At 44.5% G+C, this 26847-nt stretch overlaps 1 protein-coding gene across 2 annotated transcripts in view; it reads right to left on the reverse strand.

Annotated features, from left to right (window-relative positions):
- Positions 1 to 26847, reverse strand: part of SULT6B1 (sulfotransferase family 6B member 1) — a 45913-nt gene that overhangs the window by 14795 nt on the left and 4271 nt on the right. Inside the window, exons 2-5 of one of the 2 annotated variants that reach the window (XM_064364002.1) lie at positions 9939 to 10035; positions 6520 to 6625; positions 5434 to 5546; positions 967 to 1056 (exon numbers count right to left, since the gene is read on the reverse strand). In XM_064364002.1, coding sequence (XP_064220072.1) covers positions 967 to 1056; positions 5434 to 5546; positions 6520 to 6604 — 288 coding nt within the window. In that variant the 5' untranslated portion in view covers positions 6605 to 6625; positions 9939 to 10035. Of the gene's footprint in view, positions 1 to 966; positions 1057 to 5433; positions 5547 to 6519; positions 6749 to 9938; positions 10036 to 26847 lie in introns of those variants that run through there. The other variant, XM_064364001.1, reaches the window with a different exon arrangement.

Raw genomic sequence — 26847 nt, forward strand, 5'->3', positions numbered from 1 at the left:
ATAAAACAACACTTTTAAACAAATGGTAAGAACAGCCAAAGCACATATAGCCCTGCATGCATGCTGTGAAATTTGTTACTACATGTGAAATTCAGAAATAAAATAGTTTTGGCCCGGCATGGTGGCTCATGCCTGGATTCTCAGCACTTTGGGAGGCCTTGGTGGCCAAAGGATCTCTTGAGGCCAGGACTTCAAGACAGGCCTGGGCAACATAGTGAGATGCTGTCTCTATAAAAAATTTAAATAAAATTTAAAAAATAGTTTTAGGCCTCAGGTAAATAGTGCTCACCAGACAGAAAAAAAGGAATAATTTTTTTTCTCATTTTACTAGATTGTATTTTTTTTTTGTTAGACACTCTAAATATTCTAGTGGGATTCTGAAATTTATTCACTATAAAACAGATTATAACATACATTTTATTCTGGCAGGGTGTGGTGGCTCATGCCTCTAATCCCAGCACTTTGGGAGGCCGAGGCACACAGATTTCAAGGTCAGGAGATAGAGACCATCCTGGCCAACATGGTGAAACCCCGTCTCTACCAAAAACACAAAAAAATTAGCTGGATGTGGTAGCATGCACCTGTAGTTCCAGCTACTCAGGAGGCTGAGGCAGGAGAATTGTTTGAACCTGGGAGGTAGAGGTTGCATCAAGCTGAGATCGCACCATTGCACTCCAGCCTGGGTGACAGAGTGAGATTCCATCTCAAAAAAATAAATAAATAAAATAATAATAAAATAAAACATTTTATTCTATGCATATGTTTTATGTCCTTGTTGAAAATGCATTTGACTTGACTGCAACTATAGCAAATATATGTGAAGAAAGAAACAATAACAAAAAACCTAAATGTCACACTTCATTTATTAAACTTGTATGAGGAGGAGCAAACTCAAGATATATTTCCAAAAAACCTGTATCTATACATAGAGATTTCAAAGAATTATCGGTAGGAAAGGACACTCACCTTGGCTTTATTCTTGAAGATAGACCCAGGCAATTTGTCATAGTGGAGGTGAGTTGCCAAAATCCTTGGTGATGGAAAGTCTTCCATTCTCTTAAAAATATATACAAAAAGGTGAAAGTGTGTGTGTGTGTGTGTGTGTGTGTGTGTAATCACTCATCAAACTCATTACAAGTTTGGTATCTAAATGATAGTTTCTAGCACTACTGTCACTATATCTTCTACTCCTCCTCCAATATTTCTTTCTTTTCTTTTCTTTTCTTTCTTTCTTTCTTTTTTTTTAAGACAGAGTCTCACTTTGTCACCCAGGCTGGAGTGCAGTGGTGTGATCTCGGCTCACTGCCACCACTGCCTCCCGGGTTCAAGTGATTCTCCTGCCTCAGCCTCCCAAGTAGGTGGGATTACAGGTATCTGCCACCACGCAGGGCTAGTTTTTGTATTTTTAGTAGAGACAGCATTTTGACATGTTGGCCAGGCTGGTCTCGAACTCCTAACCTCAGCTGATCCACCCACCTCAGCCTCCCAAAGTGCTGGGATTACAGGCGTGAGCCACCACGCCCAGCCAATCTTCTTTAATTTCTATTTTCTTACTTTGTGGAGATGAGGAATGAAGAATCATAAATAAACAAATAATTAAAATATTCTTGAATTTCTTTGTTGTACCCTGCTTACCATTTCCCAATCGTTTTTGTATTTTTTTAAATTACCTTTTCCCACAATTATATAAATCCATTTTGTTCAAAACAGCTCATAATTTGAAATCTATACTTTCATTTAATTTGGATCTCTTCTATATAATAGTCAAGTCTTTCCACAGTTCCTGCAAATCCATTTTTAGCATCTAAATCTTTCTGTTTAACAAACTAAAACTCTAGGCAATAAAATATCTCAGTGGAACCTGAAAGTACAGAGTTCCTTAAACATCTGAGAAATATTTTATGAGAGAAATTCTTGTCAGTATATGGACTAAAGTGATTGATTCTTTTTCTGTAATCTATTTCTATAGATAATTTTGAAGATAAAATTATCAATTTGATCTGCCAGGATTAAGGGTTTTCACTTATAATCAGATCATTAGTATATGTTATGCAGGGAAGTAAGGCTTCAAGATTTTTTTGGAGATGGAGTTTTACCCTTCTTGCCCAGGCTGGAGTGCAATGGCGCGATCTTGGATCACAGCAACCTCTGCCTCCTGGGTTCAAGTTATTCTCCTCCCTCAGCCTCCCAAGTAGCTGGGATTATAGGCACGTGCTAACATGTCTGGCTAATTTTGTATTTTTAGTAGAGATGAGGTTTCTCCATGTTGGTCAGGTTGGTCTCGAACTCCTGACCTCAGGTGATCCGCCAGTCTCGGCCTCCCCAAATGCTGGGACGACAGGTGTGAGCCACTGCACCCAGCACCAGCTTTAACTTTTTTTTTTCTTTTTTTCTCTCCTAGTTTGTCTGCTTCTCATGATTCCCGGCTTCAAGTTTTTAGTCCCATATCTGCAGAAGTCACTCACTGGTTGGTTGCTGCTACAATATAAATACTCATTGCAAGTGATACAAGGATATTCAGATGTTTGTAGCTAATTGTTCTATAAAAACTTAGTGGAGATCCCAACTCAAGCAAGGGGGCAAAAAATGAAATTTTAAAAATAAAACACAATTTAAATGAATGTTATGGGCATAAGTGGTGACTAGCAGCGTAAAATCTGATTTACATCTAATTGTACTTTTAAACATTTGAATCCTCTCAAGATATTCTAACCCCCATTTTAGAGATTAAAAACAGGCTTTGAGGTTTTAAGCACCTTGTGCAAAATTGCACAGGTGGTTATTTTCAGATTAAGTAATAGAGTGTGGTTGTCACTAAACTACACAGCCAAAAATCATGTACAGACACATGAGAAATTGTAAAGTTACTAAGAAGATTAGAAAAGCACCCAAGGGAAAAATGGAAGTCAACTGTAACAAAATTAGATAGCTATATAATATATGCTACTATGTTCATTAAAATGTGTAATAAAGCCCAAAAGTAAGCAAAGAGTAGATACCCTTTTTTTTTTGAGACAGAGTCTTGCTCTGTCGCCAGGTGCCAGGCTGGAGTATGGTGGCGCAATCTCGGCTCACTGCAATCTCTGTCTCCTGGGTTCAAGCAATTCTCCTGCCTCAGCCTCCCTAGTAGCTGGGACTACAGGCACATGCCATCACGCCCAGCTAATTTTTGTATTTTTTAGTAGAGACAGGGGTTTCACCATGTTGGCCAGGATGGTCTCGATCTCTTGACCTCATGATCCGCCCACTTTGGCCTCCCAAAGGGCTGGGATTACAGGTGTGAGCAACTGTGCCAGGCTGACTAGATACCTTATTTAAGGAAAAATATGTATTCCAGAAAAGTTCTCTGTAAAACAAATAATTGTTAAGTGAAGTTCATTTCACTGATTTCCATTTAAAAATAAAAGACATATTGGCCGGGGGCAGTGGCTCATGCAGGTAATCCCAGCACTTTGGGAGGCCGAGGCGGGTGGATCACTTGAGGTCGGGAGTTTGAGAGTAGCCTGTCCAATGTGATGAAACCCCGTCTCTACTAGAAATACAAAAAATTAGCCAGGCGTGGTGGCACATGCTTGTAATCCCAGCTAGTTGGGAGGCTGAGGCAAGAGAATTGTTTGAACCCAGGAAGTGGAGGTTGCAGTGAGCTGAGATCACATCACTGCCCTCCAGTCTGGGTGCTCTGTCTCAAAAAGAAAGAAGAATAATTGAAAGCTGGATAAATGTTGGCATCATTTCTAAAGATGATTTTAAGCACTCTCCTTAGAAAAAGGTTATGCAAAGGCCTGGACAGGAGATGTCTATGGGCCTTTTCCTTTCTTTCCTACCTAGGACAAAGCTTCTGACTGCCCCTGCTGGCCCATCCTATGTCGGTGTTCCTGGGCCTGTCTTGGCTGAGCCTTCATCAGGTTTGCTTTGGTACAGGTAACCCTCCCAGGTCCTTTGTTGCCATCCAGATCCAGGACTCAGCACTCACCCGCAAACCACCCTCCCCGAGTCTCTGAACACCCATCTCCTTTACCAGGTATATTCCTGCTACTTTGGCCTAATCCATGGAAATGAGCTTCCTTCCACTTAGATTCCAACTTTCAAGTTTGTATTTGGCATCAGGCCAGTGTTTCAGTCACCTTCCAGATACTGTTCCCTAAGTCCCAATCCAGTGGTTTTATGTAGTAGCTGAGTTCTGTCTGCCTGTTGGGAGTTTTGAAAGTTTTACTGAGACTGTGGCTCCCCCTTGAATTCAGCCTTCCCTTCTCTGCTGCATTCTGGTGTGTCTAGGAGTGGGGAGGGGCTGTCTTACTTATTCTTGTTCTGTGCAAGCACTGAAGTCCTGAGGCAGACCCTCCTCCCACTCCTTTCTTGCATTCCCTGGGCAGGGAGTAGAACATCCTGCCTCACACCGAAGTTCCAGCTGTGACTTGCAGTGTAAAATCTGGGAAGGTGAGTAATAACAGCTAGAGCGACCTGTTGTCCTTCTTGCATTCCCTGGGCAGGGAGTAGAACATCCTGCCTCACACCCAAGTTCCAGCTGTGACTTGCAGTGTAAAATCTGGGAAGGTGAGTAATAACAGCTAGAGCGACCTGTTGTACCCTTCACACACATCAGTGACTTACTCTCTTAGCTAATGCTTGATTCCTTCCCGTCCCTTACACACACACGAATCATAACTGAGATAGGCAAGTCAAAAATCATGTCTGACTCATGCCCATAATCTTAGCACTTGGAGAGGACAAGGCAGGAGGATCGCTTGAGCCCAGAAGTTCACTACCAGCCTGGGCAACAAAATGAAACCCTGTGTCTGCAAAAAAAAAAGATATTTTTAAGTTAGCCAAGTGTACTGGCACGTGCCTGTAGTCCCAGCTACGCAGGAGGGTGAAGCTGGAGGATTGCTTGAGCCCAGGAGGTCGAGGCTGCAGTGAGGCATGATCATACCACTCACTGCACTACAACCTGGACAATGAAGTGAGACTCCATTTCAAAAAAAATCATGCCTTACTAGACAAAGACTGCTGATTCCTATTAGCATCCTGCACAGGTCCGTGTCTTCAGAGACGAGACTTTTCTGTTCATTTCCTGAGGTTTCTCAGCTTACTTTCCCCCTACTTAAAATAAAAAAACGAAAACAGGCTGCCTACACAGTACAATTGTTAAGAGCTCAAATTAGAAAGCTTGGGTTCAAATCTTGGCTCCATCATTTATTAGTTCCTTGACCTTGGGCAAGTCCCTAGCAGTTCTATCTTGTGTGAAACGGTAATAAGGTTATTTTGCGATAGAATGAGATAATACCTGAAAAGTGCTGAGGATATGATAAGCACACAGTAAATTGCAATAATTATTAGTATTGTACTTTATAAACTGAAAACTAAAGAATCTCCAAACTGAAAGAAATATTTCTATGATAATTTGCCGTAAGGTTAAAGGCTGTTTGTACTAACCTGATATTTTTCTGAATCCCCACATTCAAGAACTGGGAATTCTGGATATTCATACTTCTTTTTAGAAACAGTAAATATTAATTCACTGACAATGTGGAGAATCCAGTTTGAACCTATCAGAAAAATTAGAGAATAAAAGCTCATTATGATGTCTTGATATAACAAAAGCATATTACTTTAGCATATACATGATAAAGATTAAAATCTACAACCATTCTCTGATGTGTATATTTAGTTCTTCTGTATTTGCAATAACTTGGGCTATGGAAAGAAATGGTTTGATGGAAAACAGTATTTACCCATATTAATATAAAATTCAACTTATTTCTCAGGTGTCTCCTTTAACAAGGGACGATACTTCGTTTTGAATCCAGAATATGTTTCTTACAGAACACTGTTATGTTATAGAAATTGTTTATTATAAGTTAAACATATTATTTTACATTAAATCAATTTTCTACAGGAATCTATAACTTTAATTTTTTGAAAACACAGCATCAGCTAAGAAAAAAGAAAAAATTATTAAATGAGGTTGGCTTTAACAAACAACAGTAGAAAGAATTCAAAGCAGATGGTAGAAAGCAGGATAAGTTAGATTCTTCATGTCTTATTTTCCATTAATGAATGATCTTTGTAAAGTGATTTGAGAAACTGAAGGAGTAATATTTGATACTGAAAATTAATTTATTACATGAAAATCATCATGTAAATTATAGAAGTGGCCGTGCTTTAGCCCAGTCAGAAATCAAGACAAAATCGTTGCTACTGTCACTCCTCCTTGCCAATGGGACTTTCCCACATTCATGCTCCTCCCTTCCAGGCCTGCCATCCATCCCCTTCTGCCATCCATCCTCCATCATGGCCTTTCCACACAGAATTCTTCCTGCAGACCCTGGTGTTTTTAAATCTAACAGTTCTATTTACTGATTTTACAACCTATGTACTTAACCACAGTGACCCTCCTCCTCACTGATGCTCTGCCAGATTCCTGCAGTGAGGAACTGCCATCATCCCACCTTTGTCTCACACCTTCCCCAACCTGCTCACTCTGAGAAGTGTACTTGTAGGAAAAGCCTTGTTATTTACCACACTTTGGATAAGATGCTACCACAATGTCATCATGTCTGGCTTCGAAGGTCTCCAGCGCTTGGAAAGTTTCTGAGGTGCACATGGTGATGGGGTAAGGAATCCCCTGATAGGTGAAAAATAAGTGAGAAAGTGCAGTTTCTTTAGATTTTTCTAAAGCTTCATCAATGTACTCAATAAATTTGGACTTATCAGCCATGGTGGCTCCCTGCTAATGAACCAGCTCTGTGACTGTCCACAGGTAGTGATTGCTTTTAATGGAGTTATGCAGGGGCTGGAATAAAGGTCTCCTCCCAGTCACATGAAAAAAGCTATCATTTAATTCTCATCCACAACCCCCTCACTTTTGCATATCCTCCTGGCAAAAGCTAAACCACAGGTGCAGAACAGGCTGAGGATCAGGGAATTACCCCCAGGGTTGATTACATGACCATTTAGGCAACCTGCCCAGTGAAAGTAAGAATGGAATCTCCTAATAGAAGAATATATATATTAAATATCTAATAATAGGCATTTAATCAGGCATGAAATTTTTCTTTCTCTTTTTTTTTGCCCTCCCCGCCACCCACCTTTTCAACATGCAATTTTTCTACTAGAAATTCACAGAATGAAACCTCAGTTCTCTCCTGGGTTCATAGATTTCCACACACATCCTGTGTGGTGTGACAAGGAAGCAGTGGGATTGTGAGGTAATTTGGTGGGGTGGAAAAGAGAACAGATTTGGGGGCAGTCTTGGGCACTGTCGCTTACTGGCTCAATAGACTTACAAGTCTAAAGACCTGAGTTTGAACCTTGACTCTACCATTTACTAGTTGTGTTACTCTGAGCTAATGATACTATATCTCTAAAAGTTTATGTAAAATTGTTAACAGTGGAAATGTATCTGAGTTACCCCTATGGGTCCACAGCAACCTCATTTCCTGCCTCCTTAGAAGAAAGAACTGGCTGAGGGCATAAGACAGAAAAAGAGACCGAGGCAACTTTCAGAGCAGGAGTGGAAGTTTATTAAAAAGCTTTAGAGCAGGAAAGACAGGAAAGCACACTTAGAAGAGATCCAAGTGGGCTACTTGAAGAACAAGTGCAATGTTTAACCTTAATCCTAGGACTTTATAGACTGGCCCACTTCCGGCATCTGACACCCCTTTCCCATGATTCTTCCCTTAGGGTGGGCTGCCCTCCTTACCTTCGGGAAGTGAGCATGTGCAGTGTGTTTAGGAAGCTGTACACATGCCCATCTGAGGCTTTCTTCTCTTTTCCAGTGTAGTGTCCCCAGAAGGTCATACTATGTCATTGTGTCTCTTAATGCACATGCCGGGAAGTTGTGTTTCCCTGGTATCTGTATTCAATTAACAAAGTACGGCAGGTGTGGACCATCAGAAAATGGCCTCTCCCTGGAGCTCGCTGCCAATCACCCAACATTTCTGGTGAGAGAGAGCCCTCTCCTGCCTCTAATCATGCCTAAGTACCGGTAACAAAATGGGAATTGTGACAGTTGCTTTTTTTTTTTTGTTGAGATGGAGTCTTGCTCTGTTGCCCAGGCTGGAGTGCAGTGATGCCATCCTGACTCACTGCAACTTCCACCTCCTGGATTCAAGCTATTCTCCTGCCCCAGCCTCTCAAGTAGCTGGGATTACAGGCATGTGCCACCACGCCTGGCTAATTTTTTGTATTTTTAGTAGAGACGGGGTTTCACCATAGTAGCCAGGATGGTCTATGATCTCCTGACCTCGTGATCCGCCCACCTCGGCCTCCCAAAGTGCTGGGATTACAGGCATGAGCCACCGCGCCCGGCCCCAGTTCCTCTTCTTTGACTATCTAACAACACAATTGTGTGGTTCATAGAAGAGAACCATGTTATAAAGGGGAATACGCATGCAATGCTGTCTCTGGTCCTGTAAGCACATTTCCCTGTTGGTCAGGCTCTCTAGAATGAGATGCCCACTCTCAAGGCCAGAGCCTTTCTCTAGCAGCCACTCTCCCCTTTTTCCTTCGGGTAAGTTGGCCCACACTTCCCATCTCGCTGCAGCTTGGTGTGGCCCTGTGGCTAAAACAGCAAGTTGATGGCTCTCCAATCTTCTTGAGTCCCTTCCCCACACCTGGAAGGCAGACATTGTGTTGGCAAGCCAGGTTTGCTAATTCGGAGGAAAGCAGCACTCCAGCGGGTGGCAGTCCAACAAGACAGAGGAAACCTGGCTCACTGACGGCCTTGAGAAACAGAGCCACCCTCCCATGACTCACACGTAGAACAGGCTTCCTTCTGACCTGTATGTGAAAGAGCATAATTGTGCATCTTGTTTGAGCCACTGAATTATTGGAATCTCAGCAGTTACAATCATAATTACTCAAAAGTGACAGCAGTTTAGCCTGTATCCTATCTGGTACATTTTCTGGGTCCAAATTTACTCTTTGACCTCTCGTTAAGTCAAATATCTATAAGAACCTAAAGTGCAATAAAAAATACATATATGTATAAAAAGTCAAATATCTATAAACACAGCCTGTATATTTCTTATTTCTCTCCCATTCTCTTCCCCACATCTTTCTTCTTACCCTTCTTCCATTTTTCTAAGAACATAATTTTTTTCACTATATTTATTTACCTTTCTCTGAATCAATGTTAATCAATTAAGATGACTTCTAGCTATGCTTAGTTACCTAGCCACAGTCAATCATGTATTAGTTAAAAGGATAGCTGACATTGTTGAGTACTTGCTTGTACCACGTCCACTGCCAAATTGCTAAGATCACAGGAATGATTTCATGTGATTTCCTAATAGCCTTATGAAATGGCTGTTGCTTTGCTACCTTTTGCAGTTAGGTTAATTGAGGCCACAGGGGCTAAGTGACTTCTAGAGGACAAGAGGTGAGGGTTGGTGGGAGGAAGAGCAGGTTTTAATCAGAGAGCCAGCAAAGAGAGAAGATGGTGAACTAGTGTTCTAAAGTACCACCTTAAAATTTAAAATTTACCATAGCGTTTTTAAGGGGGAAATGTATGGGAGCCATGTGGGAGTGGTGCAGGATGCAGGGTCTGTGTGTCTTGTTTCGATGGCTATCTTGGGTAATTGCCTGTTTGGAGGTCTGGTTGGCATTATCTTGACTTCAGCTCAACAGTAGTGGAGAAATTGTTTGCGACCCCCGCCCCCAAGCATGAGGATTCTGCAATTGGGGCTCTGCACCTGGTTTGTTTCAAGATGAGCTTCTGGAATTTTTTAACCAAGAAAACAATTAGATGAACATGCATTGCCAGAGGAGAATGTCTGGAGAGGGAAGGAATGAAGGGGTAAGAGGGGAGGGAAAGAAAGTGAGTGATTAAAAAACATTTTAAAATCTGAGGTTCTGGGGTGCAATTGCAGAGGCAGCCTTTGGAGGAGCTAGGATTGACAAGTGGTACAGCTAAGTCCAGGCAGAAATACACTTACAGTGAGATCTCAGAGGGCATAGCTTTAATTGTTAGTGCCAGGGAAGTCTTTGGTGCTTCTTTACCTGCTATGAGAAACAAGGCCATGGGAATTTTCACTGCAAAAAAAATTTTATTTTCATGAGGAGAGAGATTTGTATGACCACAGGGGCAATGAATTTCCTGGATTCTAGTGAGGCAGGATGGCAATGCCCCCTGCCTGGGTCCGGCTCAGCCTGGTGCCCTGGCCCGCCTATGTTACAGCTCATTCAGACCCATCGCTCCAGGGCTGGCCCAGCCTGGCTGCTGCTTCCCACTGTGAGCGGAAGGCCACAGCGTTACAGCCTTTTTTGTACCCGCATTTGGCGGATCCTGAGTTCTCGTCCTGCATCCAAGAAGAATGAGGTTATGCTGACAACTGAAGAGTGAGAAGGACAGAGAATGGAACACTGAGGAATGGAACAGCTCTCAGTAGAGGGGGGACTCTCAGAGAGTAGACTGCCACCCTAAGGCAAGTAGCCCCCCTCCCCCTGAAGGCGGGTTAGAAAAAGGCTGTAATACTGTGTCCCCACCCTCCACCGGTGGAGGGCAGCCACCCTACATGAAGGAAAGTAGTAGCAGGGCCAGGCCACCCCTGGGGGCCATAGGCTGGAGCGAGGCAATGGGACTAAAAGAGCTGTTAGCATGCTGTAACACCCCCTCTGGGGCTTGGAGTTGCTGGCATCCCTGTTTGTGTGTCACTGTGTTCCCCCCATCCAGACACCATTGCTCAAGGTGGAAGCAGTTCGTGGCATGGTCAGCCCAGCTGCGGGCTGAGTGCAGATCCCACCACAAGCACTGGGTCTGGGTGGGAGCGTAAGCCAAGAGCAGCTGGTTCAGTTAGTTGGGCAGGGTGCCTCCTGCAGTGAGCCCAGGGCCCAAGCAGGGGTGTCGCCCCCCTCAGAGGTTTCCGGCTGGCTAAGCCGCCCAGAAAAATCCTGCATCACTAAAACATTTTACTTAATAACAACATTTTGGCTGGGTGTGGTGGCTCACGACTGTAATCCCAGCACTTTGGGAGCCTGAGGCGGGTGGATCACCTGAGGTCAGGGTTCAAGACCAGCCTGGCCAACATCGTGAAACCCTGTCTCTACTAAAAAATACAAAAATTAGCTGTATGTGCAGGTGCCTGTAGTCCCAGCTACTTGGGAGGCTGAGGAGGTTGAGGCAGGAGAATCGCTTGAACCTGGGCAGCAGAGGTTGTAGTGAGCTGAGATCACGCCATTGCACTCCAGCCTGGGCGACAGAGTGACTCCACCTCAAAAAAACAAAAACACCCCAGCATTTTGTGACAAACACTATATTCAATATATACATCAATTGTAAGATGCATTCCTATTTCAGAAATGTAAGCATATGGAAACCGTGCATCTTGGAACTGAGGAAATTCTATATATCAACAGAAAGTATCTGAGCGGAGGTGGTGGATGTGTGAGAGTAGCTTTTTATCTCCACTTTACAGAGGGAAAAGAACTGGCCAGAGAGGGTTCCTAGATAGGCATAGGTATCTGGGTTTCATTATGTAGGTGAATATTTTTTTAAAAAAGCAGTATGTGAAAAGGCAAAATCAGAATATCTGAATATCTTAGTATTTTTATATTTCTATACATCACTCCCACTTGAAGGCCTTCTTGCCTTACATAATAATGAGATGATATTCGCTGTGGTTGCGAAGGTGTATTTAAGAATTTCCCTCCCCAAAAAGAAAAGAGGAGCAGGACTGAACTCCTTGCCAATCTGCTTAGTGGGATTATCCCTCACATCACAAAGAGTGTTTCCCTTCCGTAAGGTAGAATTTAAGACATTAATTCCAACAAGGTTGTTGTCATTTGCTTGCTTCTTAATGAGTAAAACACTTAAAAAGACAATAGGTTGGATCTTGTTCCAACACAAATGCCTGTAATTATAGGAGGACTTAGGAGGCTCTTAGGGATTGGTAATGTGAACTCTGATTCTTTTAGTTTGCCTAGGCTTAGGTCAACCTGTCAACCTTACAATCCTACATACTCAACTCTTGTCTGGCAAGCATACTGGAGGGAAACAACATGAATAATTACAGAATAACCTGTATTGTGTGATACATTTGTACTATCATGCCTGTGAGTGCAGGTGGGTCTCATGTTATATGAAGTCTTAGCTTCCTATTCAGCTCCTTGTGTCTTACCCATATTGGAGATAAATTACAGCAGACCTGTCAGGCTTTGCTGTTAAAACGTGTGCTCTGAATGAAGGGACCCCCCCCCAAAACAGGCTTTGTGTGAGCAACAAGGCTGTTTATTCACCCGGGTGCAAGTGGGCTGAGTCCAAAAAGAGAGTCAGTAGAGGGCAGTGGGATGGGAGTTGGTTTTATAGGTTTGGGGTAAGCAGTGGAAAATTGCAGATGTTATGGTTTAGGGTGGTTTTTTGCAAACTAAGAGGCGGTTGTAGGGTCTGGAGTCGTGAGGTTGACCAAGGTTAGTTATGAAGTCCAATTGCCTTATCAATTGAGGCGGGAATAAGGAACAATAGAAAAACGTCTCAAATTAATTAGGTACTGCAGGGATTGATCATTCTTCCTCTTTTCATGATCTTCCAGTTACTTCAGATTTTCTTTTTTTTTTTCTTTTTTAATTTTATTGTACTTTTGGCTCTGGGGTACATGTGCATATCCTGCATCCTGCAGGATTGTTACATAGGTGCATACATGCCATGGTGGTTTGCTATTTCCATCTCCCACCCCTCCCACATTAGGCATTTTTCCAGGTGTTATTCCTCCCCATCATCCCCATTTCTCACTGTCCCTCTCCTCCCTTCCCCTCCACCCCACATGGTGTCTCAATTTCCTTCAGCTCTGAGTTTGGTTATTTCTTGTCTTCTGCTAGCCTTGAGGTTGGTTTCCTCTTGGGTCACTAGTTCTTTTAGTTGTGATGTTAGCTTAGTAAATTGAGATCTTTCTAACTTTCTGATGAGGACATTTTGTGCTATAAATTTCACTCTTAACACTCTCTTAGCTTTGTTCCAGAGATTCAGGTATTCTATTTTGTTTGTCTCATTAGTTTCAGATTTTCTAATTCCGGGAGGCCATCCAGAGGTGTACGTGCAGGTCACAGGGGTTGTTATGGTGTCCATGGTGCCGTCAGTCAGCCTAAAAGACCTTATGTTCCTGTCTTTTAATATTAGTAATATAAAGGAAAAAGAAATGAAGAGTGGAGGGCAGTGGAATATTAGGAAGGCCAGCACAGAGGGGTGGTGGGGCGATGTTTCTAGGGCTTCTTTGAGCAGGATTGGGGGCAGCACGGAAACCTAAAAATGGGAAAGAATTTAGACTGCTGGGAGATCTCAGGGCAAGGGGTGGTAATGTGGGGTTATTAGAAGGAGTATTTGTTGTATTGACTGATTGGTTATCACTTGTACACGATTTTGTAGGAATTGAGAGATTAATCGGAAAACACAGGGTCCAAATAGGAGAAGGACAAAGATAGGTATCAGAGGACTAAGGATTGGAAGAAGCCGTGACTCCCAGTTAGAGAGTCAGCCAGTCCAGCCAGGTCCAGAATACCCATTTGCCTGATTAGCAAGCTTTTGGGCTCTGTCTTTTAATTTATTGATGGGATCATGTACGAGGCCGGACTGGTTTACATAAAAACAACATTCTTCATTTAGGAACAGGCAAAGACCTCCTTTTCCAGCAGTCAGTAAATCAAGACCTCCGCGGTTTTGGAGGACAACTGCAGCTAGGAAATTTACTTGAGATTGAAGAAAGGATAGTGATTGAGTTAATTCTGCAATGCCAGCAGAGAAATCATTAGAGAGGCTACCGAAGGTGATGATTGAAGTGGTAAGGCCTGCTATGCCTGTGCCGAGCACAGTAGTAATACCTAACCCTACAAGTAAGGGGATCAGTGAAGTGACCCGCTTGTGTCATGTGGGGATTTCAAGGGGAACAGGGAGGCTTTCGTCTCCGTTGGCAAACTGAATTTTGGGAGTAAGGAAAACTAGGTTACAAGTGCCTGTCCAGTTGGTAGGAAGGCAGACGTAAGAAAAAGAACCACAGAAGAAAAAAGTCCTTGGCTTAGACAGAGCTGGAAGTGTAAAATGAAAAGGTGAGAAGGTGTTCTGAGGGGCCCGGGGCTTTGGACCCAAATGCCAAGGGAACTAGCAAGGGCTGTGGCTGTTAAAGGTTGTAGCGGGGTTTGGTAGGGTAACTGTGTGGAGGGACAGCTCTTGTTTTCATGGTGTATGAGAAAGCGTGTGGCATCTATAAGTAACCACTCACTCTCATTAACAAGATTGGGTATGAGCAGACAGGAAGAGGGGTGTGGAGGAGAGTCAGAGGAGCACGGGGAGGGCAGCCCAGGGTAAAGTGAGAGACAGGGTAAATGCCTGCCTAGGCAAGACCCACTATTGACGTTTTTAAGGCTGCAAGTAATAAGGGAGGGCTTTTCTGTAATGCGTAGTTTGTATGCTCCTATTTTTTGGTTAACGTGGGTAGCAGGGTTCTTGAGGTGGAGTGTAAAGGAACACAAAGAGGGCGGGAGGTTTCCTAGGGGGATTCCAGTGGGTGATTTTCGGGAAATGCATAAGAAAGTGGAGAATGGAGTGGGGAGAGGGGGTGTTGAGTTGACATGGGGGAAAGTTTACGTAGGTAGGTGCGTAGAAGAACAGCAGTCTGTTGGGATGAGATATCTGGGATGTCTCTGTTGACTCTAGGAGGTAGAGGAGTTCTGGGGTGTACAGATCGGGGGTGTTGAAGGAAGTCTGGACATGTAGAGAAATGGGAGAGTTTGTCCAGTCGGTCAGTAAGGTGGGAATGGCTGTGCAGTGGGATGAGGAGAGGGAAATGCAGAGCCAGCAATCTCTGGCTAAGGAAGGGTTCGAGTTGGCTAGGAGAGAGTGGGTTAGGTTTATGGTACGTTGGAGGTAATCAGGGAGAGGTAGGGGGTAGCAGGAGAACGGGAGCAAGATTGAGAGTGAGTATAAAAGAAAAGAAGAGAACTTCATCGGGGTGGAAGAACTGGAGACTTCCTTGCCACAGAAGATCATCTAACCACTATAGAAGAGAGTTGAGGGTGGCAGCCCAGGATAAAACCATGAAATATCGGCTGTAATTGCCTAAAGGAAAAGTGTAAACTGGCAGTATAAACAAAAACAGGGCATTTAAGTTTCTTCAGGAATTTGAGTGAGCTTTAGAGAGGTTATGACTTCCAAGAGGAGGTAGAGGAGTCAGGTTGGCTGTCTGATGGGCACAGCTTCACCCTGGGCTGTGAACCCACTGGGGAGGGTCTTGCAGGTGGACAGCAGTTGGGGTGCCATAGACAACCAGAAAGGGTCCTGTCCACTGAGGTTGTAGAGACCAGGGGGACAGGCTTTTTATCAGAACTGACTGTCCGGCTAGGGTGTCTTCATATGGCTGGATATCTGGAGTAGGTAAGAGAAGGTTAGCAGCCTGGCAAATTTCATGTTGGGCCTTCTGGAGGATTGGAAGGTAGCCACCGAGAGGGCTGGTGTCTAGGCTAAGGTTGGCCCCAAGCAGGAAGGTGCAGCCGTATAGGAGTTCAAAGGGGCTGTACCCTGTGGTTCTCAAGGAGTGGCCTGAATTCTGAGATGAGCAAGGAGTAGAAGAACTGTCCAGTCTTTCTTAAGTTGGAGGCTGAGTTTGGCGAGATGTGTTTTTTAAAGGCTGTTAGTTCTTTCTACTTTTCCTGAGGACTGTGGATGGTATGGGGCGTGGAGATTCCACTGGATGCCCCAGGCCTGGGAGACCGCTTGGGTGATCTGGTGGTTAATGAAGGCCCGTCCGTTGTCTGAATGTATGGAAGTAGGGAGACCGAAGCAGGGAATGTCTGACAGAAGGGAAGAAACGACTGCAGTGAACTTTTCAGACCCTGTGGGAAAGGCCTCCACCCATCCTGTGAAAGCGTCAACCCAGACCAGGAGGTATTTGAACTTTCTGACTCGGGACATATGAGTAAAGTCTATCTGCCAGTTTTGTACAGGGGTGAACCCTCGAGCCTGACGTGTAGGAAAAGGAGGGGGCCTGAGGAAGCCTTGAGGAGTAGTGGAGTGGCAGATGGAACGTTGAGAAGTGATCGCCTTGTGGATAGATTTCCACGACGGAAAGGAAATGAGGGCTTCTAAAAGACAGGCTAGTGGCTTGTACCCAACATGAAAGTGGTCATGAAAGAACAAGAGAATAGAATGAGCTTGTGAGGCAGGAAGTATGAATTTTCTGTGATCTAAGAACCACTTGCCTTGAGAAGGAAGTGATTGATAGGTCAAGGTTTCAGTGGGAGAGTAGGTAGGAGTGACAGATGAGAAGGAGAAATACTGGCCATGAGGGGCAGGTATTGGAGTGTTAGCTGCTTCTTTAGTTGTTTTAACCGTATAAGTGTTTCCTTGAGTAATGGGATCTGATGGTTTTTGGTGTCCCTTGCAGTAAATGACTCTGGCATTGGCTGGAAGTAAAGTGGCTTCAAGAAGGGTTTTTATTAGGGGGGCACTGATAATGGAGGATGCTTGTGTAGTGAGAAATCCTCTTTCTGCCCATATAACAGCATGGTGATGAAGGACGTGAAGGCGTGTTTAGAATTGGTATAGACATTGACATGCAATCCTTTTGCAAGTGTGAGAGCACAGATCAAAGCAATAAGCTCAGCTTGTTGAGAAGTGGTAGAAGGGGGAAGTGTAGCAGCTTCAATAATAGATGTGAGAGACATTATTGCATAACCTGCTTTTGTTGGTGATGATCTGTTGGGCTTTGAGGAGCTGCTATCAATAAACCAAGTGTGGTCTGGGTCCGGAATAGGAAAGAGAGAGATATGAGGAAATGGGGAAGATGCCATGTAAATTAGGGAGATACAGTCATGGGGTTCAGGGTTTGTGTCAGGTATTAAGTGGGAGGCCCGGTTGAAGTCTGGACCAGGGGCAATGGTAACTGTGGGGGTTTTGATGAATAATGAGTAGAGTTGGAGGAGGCAGGGGGCAGAAAGTGTGTGTGCCAAGTATGAGGAGGAAATTAGATTTTGAAAGTTATGAGAAGTGTGGAGGGTAAGTGGAGCATAGCCTGTAACTTTAAGGGATTCCAAGAGTAAAACAGCAGCAGCTGCCATGGCACGCAGACACACTGGCCACCCCTGGACTGTAAGATCAAGTTGTTTAGATAGAAAGGCTATGGGTCATGGGCCTGGTTCTTGTGTAAGAACTCCGACTGCTCAGCCTTTTACTTCTGCTGTGTGTAAGGAGAAGGGTTAGGAGGAATTGGGAAGTGCCAGGGTGGGAGCTGTTTCAAGGGTGTTTTTCAGAGAATGAAAAGAAAGAGGGAAGGATTTAGGGTCTATGGGGTCAGCTAAGTGCCCCTTTGAAAGCTTATAGAGTGGTTTTGCCAGTAAGGCAAAGCCTGGTATCCAGAGGCAGAGGTATTCTACCACACCTAGGAAGGCAAGAAGCTGCTGTTTAGTAGAAGGAGTTGGGGTCCGGGAGATCAACCGGACACAGTCAGTAGGGAGAGCGTGTGTTCTGTTGAAGGACTATGCCAAGATAGGTGAAAAATGGGGAAGAAATTTGGGCTTTGGATGGGGATACATGATACGCCTTTGAGTATAGTTGCTGAAGAAGCGGGAGGGTATCTTGCTGGGAAGATTCATAAGAAGGACTGCAAATAAGAAGGTTGTCCACGTATTGAATAAGGTGAGAAGCAGATGGACAGAAGGAAAGTGATCATGAGAAAGGGCTTGACTAAAGTAGTGACAGCTATCTTTGAAGCCTTGGGGCAGAACTGTCCAGGCGAGCTGCTGAGACTGATGGGCGTTGGGATCAGTCCAGGCGAAAAGCGGCTGAGAGGAGGTGTGCAAAGAGATGACTAAAAAGGCATCTTTGAGATCAAGAATGGAACAATGGGTTGCGGAAGGGGGTATTGAGGATAGGAGGCTATGAGGGTTGGGTACAACAGGATGGATGGGAAGTACAGTCTGATTGATGAGGTGAAGGTCTTGAACTAGCCTATAGGATTTGTCTGGTTTCTGGACAGGTAGAATAGGGGAGTTGTAAGGAGAATTTGTAGGCTTTTAAAGGCCATTTTGTAGTAGGTGGGTGATAACAGGCTTTAGTCCCTTTAAAGTCTATTATGGAATGGGGTGCTGGCATTGAGCAGGGTAAGGGTGATTAGGTTTTAATGGGATGGTAAGGGGCGCGTGATCAGTTGCTAAGGAAGGAGTAGAGGTGTCCCATACACGTGGATCAAGGTAGGGAGATGTGAGAGGATGTTGTGAGGGAGGCCTTGAATTGGGCAAAAGGGCAGCTATGAGATGTGGCTGTAGTCCAGGAATAGTCAGAGAGGCAGATAATTTAGTTAAAATGTCTCCGCCTAATAGGGCAACTGGACAGGTAGGAATAACTAAGAAGGAGTGTGTACAGGCCAGGCGTGGCGGCTCACACCTGTAATCCGAGCACTTTGGAGGCCAAGGCGGGTGGATCACCTGAGGTCAGGAGTTCAAGACCAGCCTGACCAACATGGTGAAACCCCTTCTTAAAAAAAAAAAAAAAAAAAAAAGAAGGCGTGTACAAGAATGGTGTCCAAGTTGGCACCAGAGTTGGGGAGTTTTAAGGGGTCTAGATGCTTAGCTGTCAATACTCACAACAGTTATGGGGGCAAGGGAAACAGGCCCTTGAAAAGAAGGCAACATAGAGTGAGTAGCCCTCATATCAATAAAGATGGGGACAGACTTGCCCTCCACTGTAAGAGTTACCAGAAGCTCAGCATCTTTGATGGTCCAGGGGGCTTCCGAGGCAATCGGGCATCGTCAGTCTTCTTCCACTAAGCCAAGGAGGTCAGGGAACAAGTCAGCCTGAGGGCTACGAGGCTGGGCTCCTGGAGCCTTAAAGACAGTGGTTTGAGTCAAGTAGTCTGACTTTCAGTGGGGTCCTGCACAGACGGGACACGGCTTAGGAGGAATCCTGGGCTGCAGGCATTCCTTGGCTCAGTGGCCAGGTTCTCGGCATTTAAAGCAAGGGTTTGGGGGAGGAGGTCCTGAAGAGAAGCCTGGACTTTGTAGGTTTGGTGGTCTGAAACTTCTGCAAGCTGAGTGGCTGGGGTCTGTCTTGCAGCGGAGGCAAGCATTTGTAGTTCTGAAATACGTTGCCACTTGGCAGCTTCTTCTCGGTTATTAAACACCTTAAAGGAGAGGTTGATTAGTTACGGTTGTGGGGTTTGAGGACCAGATTCTAGTTTTTGAAGTTTTTTCCTAATCTCAGGGGCAGATTGGGTAATGAAATGCATATTAAGAATAAGACGGCCTTTTGGCCCTTCTGGGTCTAAAGCAATAAATCATTTAAGCATGGCTGCTAAGCAAGCTATGAACTGAGCTGGGTTTTCATCTTTGCCTTGGGTGGTTTCTTTAAGTTTGTCATAGTTGACAGCTTTAAATGCTGAGTTTTTTAGCCTTTCTACTAAGCATGAAATCACGTAACCTTGCCTCCCTATACCGGGGGAATCTGCCTGGTACTCCCATTTAGGCTCTTCCCAGGGAAACTGCCCTGGCATTTTCCTGGAGAGTAGATTCCAGGCGCCAGAGATCATCAACATGAGGCTGAGCCAGGGTGTAAACTCCTTCTCACTCTTCTGGGGCGAGAGTGGAGGTGAGGATGACATTGAAGTCATTCCAGGCTAAACTATAAGACAGGGTCAAGTATTGGAATTCCTGTATGTATTTTGTAGGCTCTAAGGAAAAGGAGGCTAATCGTTCGCTAATCTGAGAGAGGCCAGACAAGGAGAAGGGAAGATGCACTCTGACTATGCCTGCAGCTCCAGCCACCTCTCGAAGGGAGAACTGTTGGGCAGGCAGGGAAGGGCTATTCCCAGGGTTGAACTGCAAAGCAGATCTGGTATGGGGTGGACTGGTAACAGGAGTGAGGTAGGGAGGTGGAGTGCTGGCTGGAGAGGGGTTAGGTTGTGGGGAAGGATTAGGAACAGGAGGGGTGGGGAGAGGGTCAGGGACTGTCTGAGGTGGATGGGGAGGAGAGAGAGCAATGGGATCAATGGATAAGGAGGAAGATTCAGAGTCAGGAGAAAGGGTTGAAAGAGTGGAAGGAGTGGTGGGAAGAGAAAGAAGGAAGATTTGGGACGAGTCACATTGGGAACAGAGAGTCAGAAGGGATCTGAGCGTGAAAGATGCCTGGACGTGTGGCACTTCAGACCATTTGCCCATTTGGTGACAGAAGTTGTCCAGGTCGCGCAGGATCCAGAAATTAAAAGTGCCATTTTTCTGGCCATTTGGAACCATTGTCTGATTTGTATTGAGGCCAGGTGGTATTGCAAAAGAAAATGAGAGGTTTAGGTTTCAGATCGGGTGACAGTTGAAGAGGTTTTAGGTTTTTTAGGACCCAGGCTAGAGGTGAGGATTGAGGAATGGAGGGCTGAGTGTTGCCCATAGTGAAGGAGACAAGTTTTAAGGAAAGGAGTAGAGTAGAGACCAGGAGAAGGAGCGAGCAGCTACCAGGGTGTTCAGTAGGCGTCCCTGACTGAGTCCTGAGCTGTAACGTGGGTGAGTGATCAAGGCAGGCGTTCCCGAGTTTGACCAGAAACCAAGGGAGGATGGTCTTCCTGAGTCCATGACCAACATCAGAGTTTTTGAGTGAGAGGGAGAGACTTGTCTCCTGTCTCTACACGGATAAAGAGTGTCTCTTTTGTCTCTACTAGAAGGAGAAAGATTTAAAGGTAAAGAGAGAGAGGGAGAGACTTGTCTCCTTTTCTCTACCTAGAAGGAGAAGGATTTAAAGGAAAAGAGAGAGAGGGAGAGGGAGGAGGGAGAGATCTGTCTCCTCTTCTCTGAAGGAAGAGAGAGAAAGAGGGAGAGATGTGTCTCCCCTTTTCTGGAGAGAGAGAGAGAGAGAGAGAGAGACTTGTCTCCTTTTCTCTGAAGGAAAAGAGAGAGGAAGAGATATGTCTCCTCTTCTCTGAAAAAAAAAAGGAGAGAAGGAGAGACTTGTCTCCTCTTTTCTGAAGGAAAAGAGAGAGAGGGAGAGACGTGTCTCTTCTCCTCTGAAGGAAAAGAGAGACAAAGAGAGGGAGACTGCTTACCCGATCTGAAGGTGGCAAGAGAGCTGTTCGGCACACTGAGCATGAGCTGCTGGTCTGGTCTGATGTGTTGAGGTCTCAGATGGGTCTCTTCTCAGAAGAGGAGTGGGGACAGGGAGCTGGTCTCCATAAAAGAGTACCTCTGTCCCAGGTTTCAGCACCAAATATTAAAACTCGCACTCTGAATGAAGAGACCAGCCCCCGCCACCCCGCCCAAACAGGCTTTGTGTGAGCAACGAGGCTGTTTATTCACCCAGGTGCAAGTGGGCTGATTCCGAAAAGAGAGTCAGTGGAGGGCAGTGGAATAGGAGTTGGTTTTGTAGGTTTGGGGTAAGCAGTGGAAAGTTACAGAAGTAACGGTTTAGGGTGGTGGTTTGGAAACTGGGAGGGGGTCATAGGGTCTGAAGTCATGAGGTTGACCAAGGTCAGTTACAAAGTCCAATTGCCTTATCAATTAAGGCCAGAATAAGGAACAATAGAAGAATGTCTCAAGTTAATTAGGTGTTGCAGGAATTGATCATTTTTCCTCTTCGTGATCTTCCAGTTACTTCAGATTTTCTAATTCCGGAAGGCCATCAAGAAGTGTATGTGCAGGTCATGGGGGTCACTATGGTGTCCATGGTGCCAACAGTCAGCCTAAAAGACCTTACATTTGCCAGCTGTGGCCTGGCTCATGCCCCAGAGGCAGCTGCATGGGAGGCTTATTTAAAGTTTCTTTTTGGCTGGGTGCAGTGGCTCACGCCTGTAATACCAGCACTTTGGGAGGCTGAGGCAGGTGGGTTGTTTGAGCTCAGGAATTCGAGACTAGCCTGGCCAACATAGTAAAACCCTGTCTCTACTAAAAAAAAAAAAAAATTTAGTCGAGTGTGGTGGTGCATGCCTGTAGTCTGTAGTCTTAACTACTTGGGAGGCTGAGGCATGAGAATCGCTTGAACCCAGGAGTCGGGGGTTGTAGTGAGCTGAGATTGTGCCACTACACTCCCGCCTGGGAGACAGAGTGAGACCCTGTCTCAAAATAATAATAATAATAAAATAAAATTTCTTTCCTTGGCATTAAAGACATCATGCCCTCTTACCTTCTTTTCCTTTGTTTTTCTAGTCTGTAGACATATACCCCACCAAAAAAAAGAAGAAGAAAAAGAAAAAAAGAGAAAATGTTCAAAGAAATGTCTAGGCTGTAAGGTGAAGATGGAAGAATGGACAGCAAAGCTAGTACATATTTGTTAAAGTGGAGGTCCCTATGGCCACTACGGAAGACTGGGATTTTAACCTGCTTCTGTGCGTTGGGCAGGTTGTAGCAAAGAGAACCAGCATGACTTTCTAGTAATTTGCATCCCTCTGCCAGAATTAGTAAATCAGGCTAGGATCAGGAAGGCACTGCCACTAAAGGACCCTTGGTCAAAGTTTCTACTGGAGTCTACACTTTTCCTGCACAAAAACTTGTGGCCAAAATGTATATTATCTCAAAATGTGTTTGTGAAATTTATAGTTGGGTTCAGAATGTATAAGAAATATTTATAGAGATGTCAAACTTTGTACAATACTGTTACTGGTTTATATATATTTCCCAGCAGAAATGGTGACATTTTTATACAATTATTTCAGTCTTTCTTATCATTTCTGGTATTTTTTTGTGAAAGGAATTTTATAACTGTATTTGATGTAGTTGAAGATTCAGTGGTTAGTTCTCATCCACATTGACTGTCTCTCTCTCTCTCTCTCTCTCTCTCTCTATATATATATATATTTTTTATTTAGACAAAGTCTTGCTCTGTCACCCAGGGTGGAGTGCAGTGGTGTGATCTTGCTAATTTTTTTGTATTTTTAGTAAAGATGGGGTTTCACCATGTCAGTTAAGCTGGTCTTGAATTCCTGACCTCAACTGATCTGACCATCTTGGCTTCCCAAAGTGCTGGGGTTACAAGCATGAGCCACCGTGCCTGGCCGACTGTAGATTTTTGAAAGTGGTAACAGGTACATAGGTAATTAAAGTACGCAGCTTATTTGGTGAGTCTTCAAACTCATTATGTCCTCTGGACAACCTCACGAGAATACAGTATGGGTCATTCCTTATTCCTTTGGCAAGGACAACTTTGTTAAGCCTGGTATCAATGCACACGTCTGGAGTTCCCATCTCCTTCATGGCAAAATTTCCAGACCTCTTTGAGTTCCCGGGGGACATGCTTCTTGAAGCCCACTCCATGGATGTGCTTGTGAATGTTGGTGTATTCTTGGGTCACCACCTCGTTGATGGCAGAATAGTCTGATTTCTTCTTGGCACCATTCTTTGCAGGAGCCATTCTGCCAGGCCCAAGTTGGTGAGACTTGTTATCGTTTCTTTAAGCTTTTTTCCTCTCTTTTCTTTTTTCAGTCTGAACCATTCCAATGACCTTTTTTTCCCCTCTATTCTCTCTCTCTCTCTCTCTCTCTCTTTCTTTTTTGAGATGGAGTCTCACTCTGTTGCCCAGGCTGGAGTGCAGTGGCTTGATCTTGGCTCACTGTAACCTCTGCATCCTGGTTTCAAGTGATTCTTCTGCCTCAGCCTCCTGAGTAGCTGGGATTACAGGTGTGCTCCACCTCACCCAGCTAATTTTTGTATTTTTAGTAAAGATGGGATTTCTCCTTGTTGGCCAGGCTGGTCTCAAACTTCTGACCTCAGGTGATCTGTCCATTTTGGCCTCACAAAATGCTGGGATTGCAGGTGTGAGCTGTTAAGCACGTCACTTACGTAAAGAGACCCCCCAAACAGGCTTTCTGTGAGCAACATGGCTGTTTATTCACCCAGGTATGGGCGGGCCGTGTCTGAAAAGAGAGTCAGCAGAGGGCAGTGGGATAAGAGCTGGTTTTATAGGTTGGGGCAAATGGTCAGATAAAGGCGGTAATCTATTTTAGGGAGGGGAAGGGCGTCACAGAATGCATGGTCACAAGAGTGGGGGTTATCTATTACAAGTAGGCACAGTCATAAGGGTGGGGGTTATTGGTTGCAAGCAGAGGGGAAGGTGCGGTAATTACATAGTTACAGGGGTGGGGGTCTTGAGAAACCTAATGTCTAAAGGGGAAGCTTTGCAAGGCTGAGCAGGAGCAATGGCCGAACTTTGCAGGGGGAGAGCAATCAGTTGAGGCAGGAACTAGTTGTTTCACTTCTCTTTGTGGCCATCTTGTTACTTCAGACTTTCTGGCTCAGCAAAAACCCTCAGGAGGTATATGTGCAGGTCGCCAATGCTATAATGGCCAGGCTTGGACTTGGAGGCCTGACATGAGCCACCTCGCCTGGCCCCAATGGCCTTTTCATCTTGCTTTGTCATCCTGGTACTTTTAACACTGATATTCTGGTATTTCACACCAATGTAGTGGATGGAGTCTTGCTATGCAGTCTGAAAGTTTGTGTTCTCCCTAAATTCTTATGTTGAAATCTCCCAGGTGATGGTATTAGGACACAGGGCCTTTGAGAAGTGATTAGGTTGTGAGGGCTCTGCCCTCGTGAATGGGATTAGTGACAATTTATTTATTTGTTTGTTTGTTTGTTTGTTTGTTTATCTATTTTGAGATGGAGTCTCACTCTGTCACCCAGGGTACAACTTCTGCCTCCTGAGTTCAAGCGATTCTCCTGCCTCAGCCTCCAGCATAGGTAGGACTATAGGCATGTGCCACCATGCCCAGCTCATTTTTGTGTTTTTGGTAGAGATGGTGTTTCACCATGTTGGCCAGGCTGGTCTCGAACTCCTGACCTCAGGTGATCCAACCACCTTGGCCTCCCAAAGTGCTGGGATTACAGGTGTGAGCCACCGTGCCCAGCCAAAGATTAGTGTCCTTTTAAAAGAGGCCCCAGAGAGACCCCTGCCCCTTGCACCATGTGAGGACACAGTGAGAAGGTGCTATTTCAAAAACCAGAAAATTGGTCTTTACCAGATGTTGAATCTGCTGGCACCCTGATTTGGGACTTCCTAGTCTTTAGAATCATGAGAAATAAATTTCTGTTGATTATAAGCCATCAGTTTATGGCATTTGGTTATAGTAGCCCAAGTGGACAAAGACAGGCCTGGAAGCTCAATGCATAGTATCTTAAATGATATTTAACAAAATGTTTCATGGAAGTCATGGTGGGTGCTTTTAATACGAAAATATTTATTGTGGATTAATTTTTTTTTTTTTGAGACGGAGTTTCGCTCTTGTTACCCAGGCTGGAGTGCAATGGCGCGATCTTGGCTCACCGCAACCTCCGCCTCCTGGGTTCAGGCAATTCTCCTGCCTCAGCCTCCTGAGTAGCTGGGATTACAGGCATGCGCCACCATACCCAGCTAATTTTTGTATTTTTAGTAGAGACGGGGTTTCACCATGTTGACCAGGATGATCTCGATCTCTTGACCTCGTGATCCACCCGCCTCGGCCTCCCAAAGTGCTGGGATTACAGGCTTGAGCCACCGCGCCCGGCCTGTGGATTAATTTTTACAGACTGTGGATGTACTACCTTTCCCCTTCTTACTACTATACTTGGCTATTCATTTTTTTAAAAAAGAGGAAGGGCAGGCATGGTGGCTCACAGCTGTATTTCTAACACTTGGGAGGCCAAGGAGGGAGGATCACTTGAGCCCAGGAGTTGGAGACTAGCCTGGGCAACATAGGAGTTGGAAAAAATATATATATATTTTTAATTAGCCAGGTGTGGTGGTGCATGCCTATTGTCCCAGCTACTTAGAGGCTGGAGGGTAGGGAGGATTACTTGAGCCTAGGAGGTTAAGGCTGTGGTGAGCTATGATTGTGCCATTGCACTCCAGCCTGGATGACAGAGCAAGACCCTAAAGAAGAAGAAGAAACAAGAGGAGGACGAGGAGGATGATTAGAAAAGAAGAAGGAGAAAAAAGACTGTGGATGTGTCAGTTGGAGAAGAAAAGAGAACTTCGTTGGTGTAGGGGTCGAGCTCTGAAAGTTTTAAGAAAAATAGTTTATTACAGTGAAAACAATAACAGACAAAATAAAAAGCAACGTAATGCAGAAAGGGAGCTCATGAAAAAGGTTTGAGAGAAAGTAACATATAAAATATTAAATAGAACTGACATTCAAGCCAGAGATGGTTTCTATAGAGCAGATAGAAGAGATCAAGAGAATGTACAAAGCCCAAACTTTAAGAGGACACCAGAGAAGTTGATATAGTGGAAGAGATCAGAGTTCTGGATTTGTGTAGAAATAAGTGATCTTGACTAACAATGACATGCTTTAATTTAATATAGTTTACACATTCACAGTTTTCACAATTTATAATGCTTTAGGTATGCAAATAAGCCTCATGGACTGGACTATGGGAAGGCGGGTGTTAGGAAAATTGGGGCAATTGCAGAGCACCTTGCAGAGGCACTTCCTTTACTTGGCATTGACAGAGTTAGCTCCAGCTATCGCCCCTTCTCTAAAACCTTTACCGATTCCTCGGATTAGAAGCAAGGCCCTTATTAATGTGTACTTTTCATCAGTTATTTATGGTAACTACCCCTAACTAGACTAGAACTTCGATGAAGGTAGATCTGTGTCTATTTAGGGTGTTCCAGGCTTTGTCTTGCACATGGTACCTCAATATACTTTTATATTCCTTTTCTCTGTTTCCTTGTCCCCTTCGAGTCTTTCTCTTCCTCTTCTTCAGCTTACTAAATGGGCAGTATACGCAGTGTTTCTCAAGTGTTAGGTTGCAAACGAATTCTTTAGGGATCTAGCTAAAATGCAGTTTTGGATTCAGTAGCTCTGCATTTCTAACAAATTTTCAGGTGATGCTTATGTTGCTGGTTCCCTGAGACTATCACACTTTAGGTTTCAGGGTGTTAGGAAAAGCACCCAGAACAGGCTCCATGGAGTC

Source organism: Aotus nancymaae, unplaced genomic scaffold, assembly GCF_030222135.1.
Source record: "Aotus nancymaae isolate 86718 unplaced genomic scaffold, 86718_ANA_hifiasm-v0.15.2.pri h1tg000057l, whole genome shotgun sequence".
Classification (NCBI taxonomy): domain Eukaryota; kingdom Metazoa; phylum Chordata; class Mammalia; order Primates; family Aotidae; genus Aotus; species Aotus nancymaae.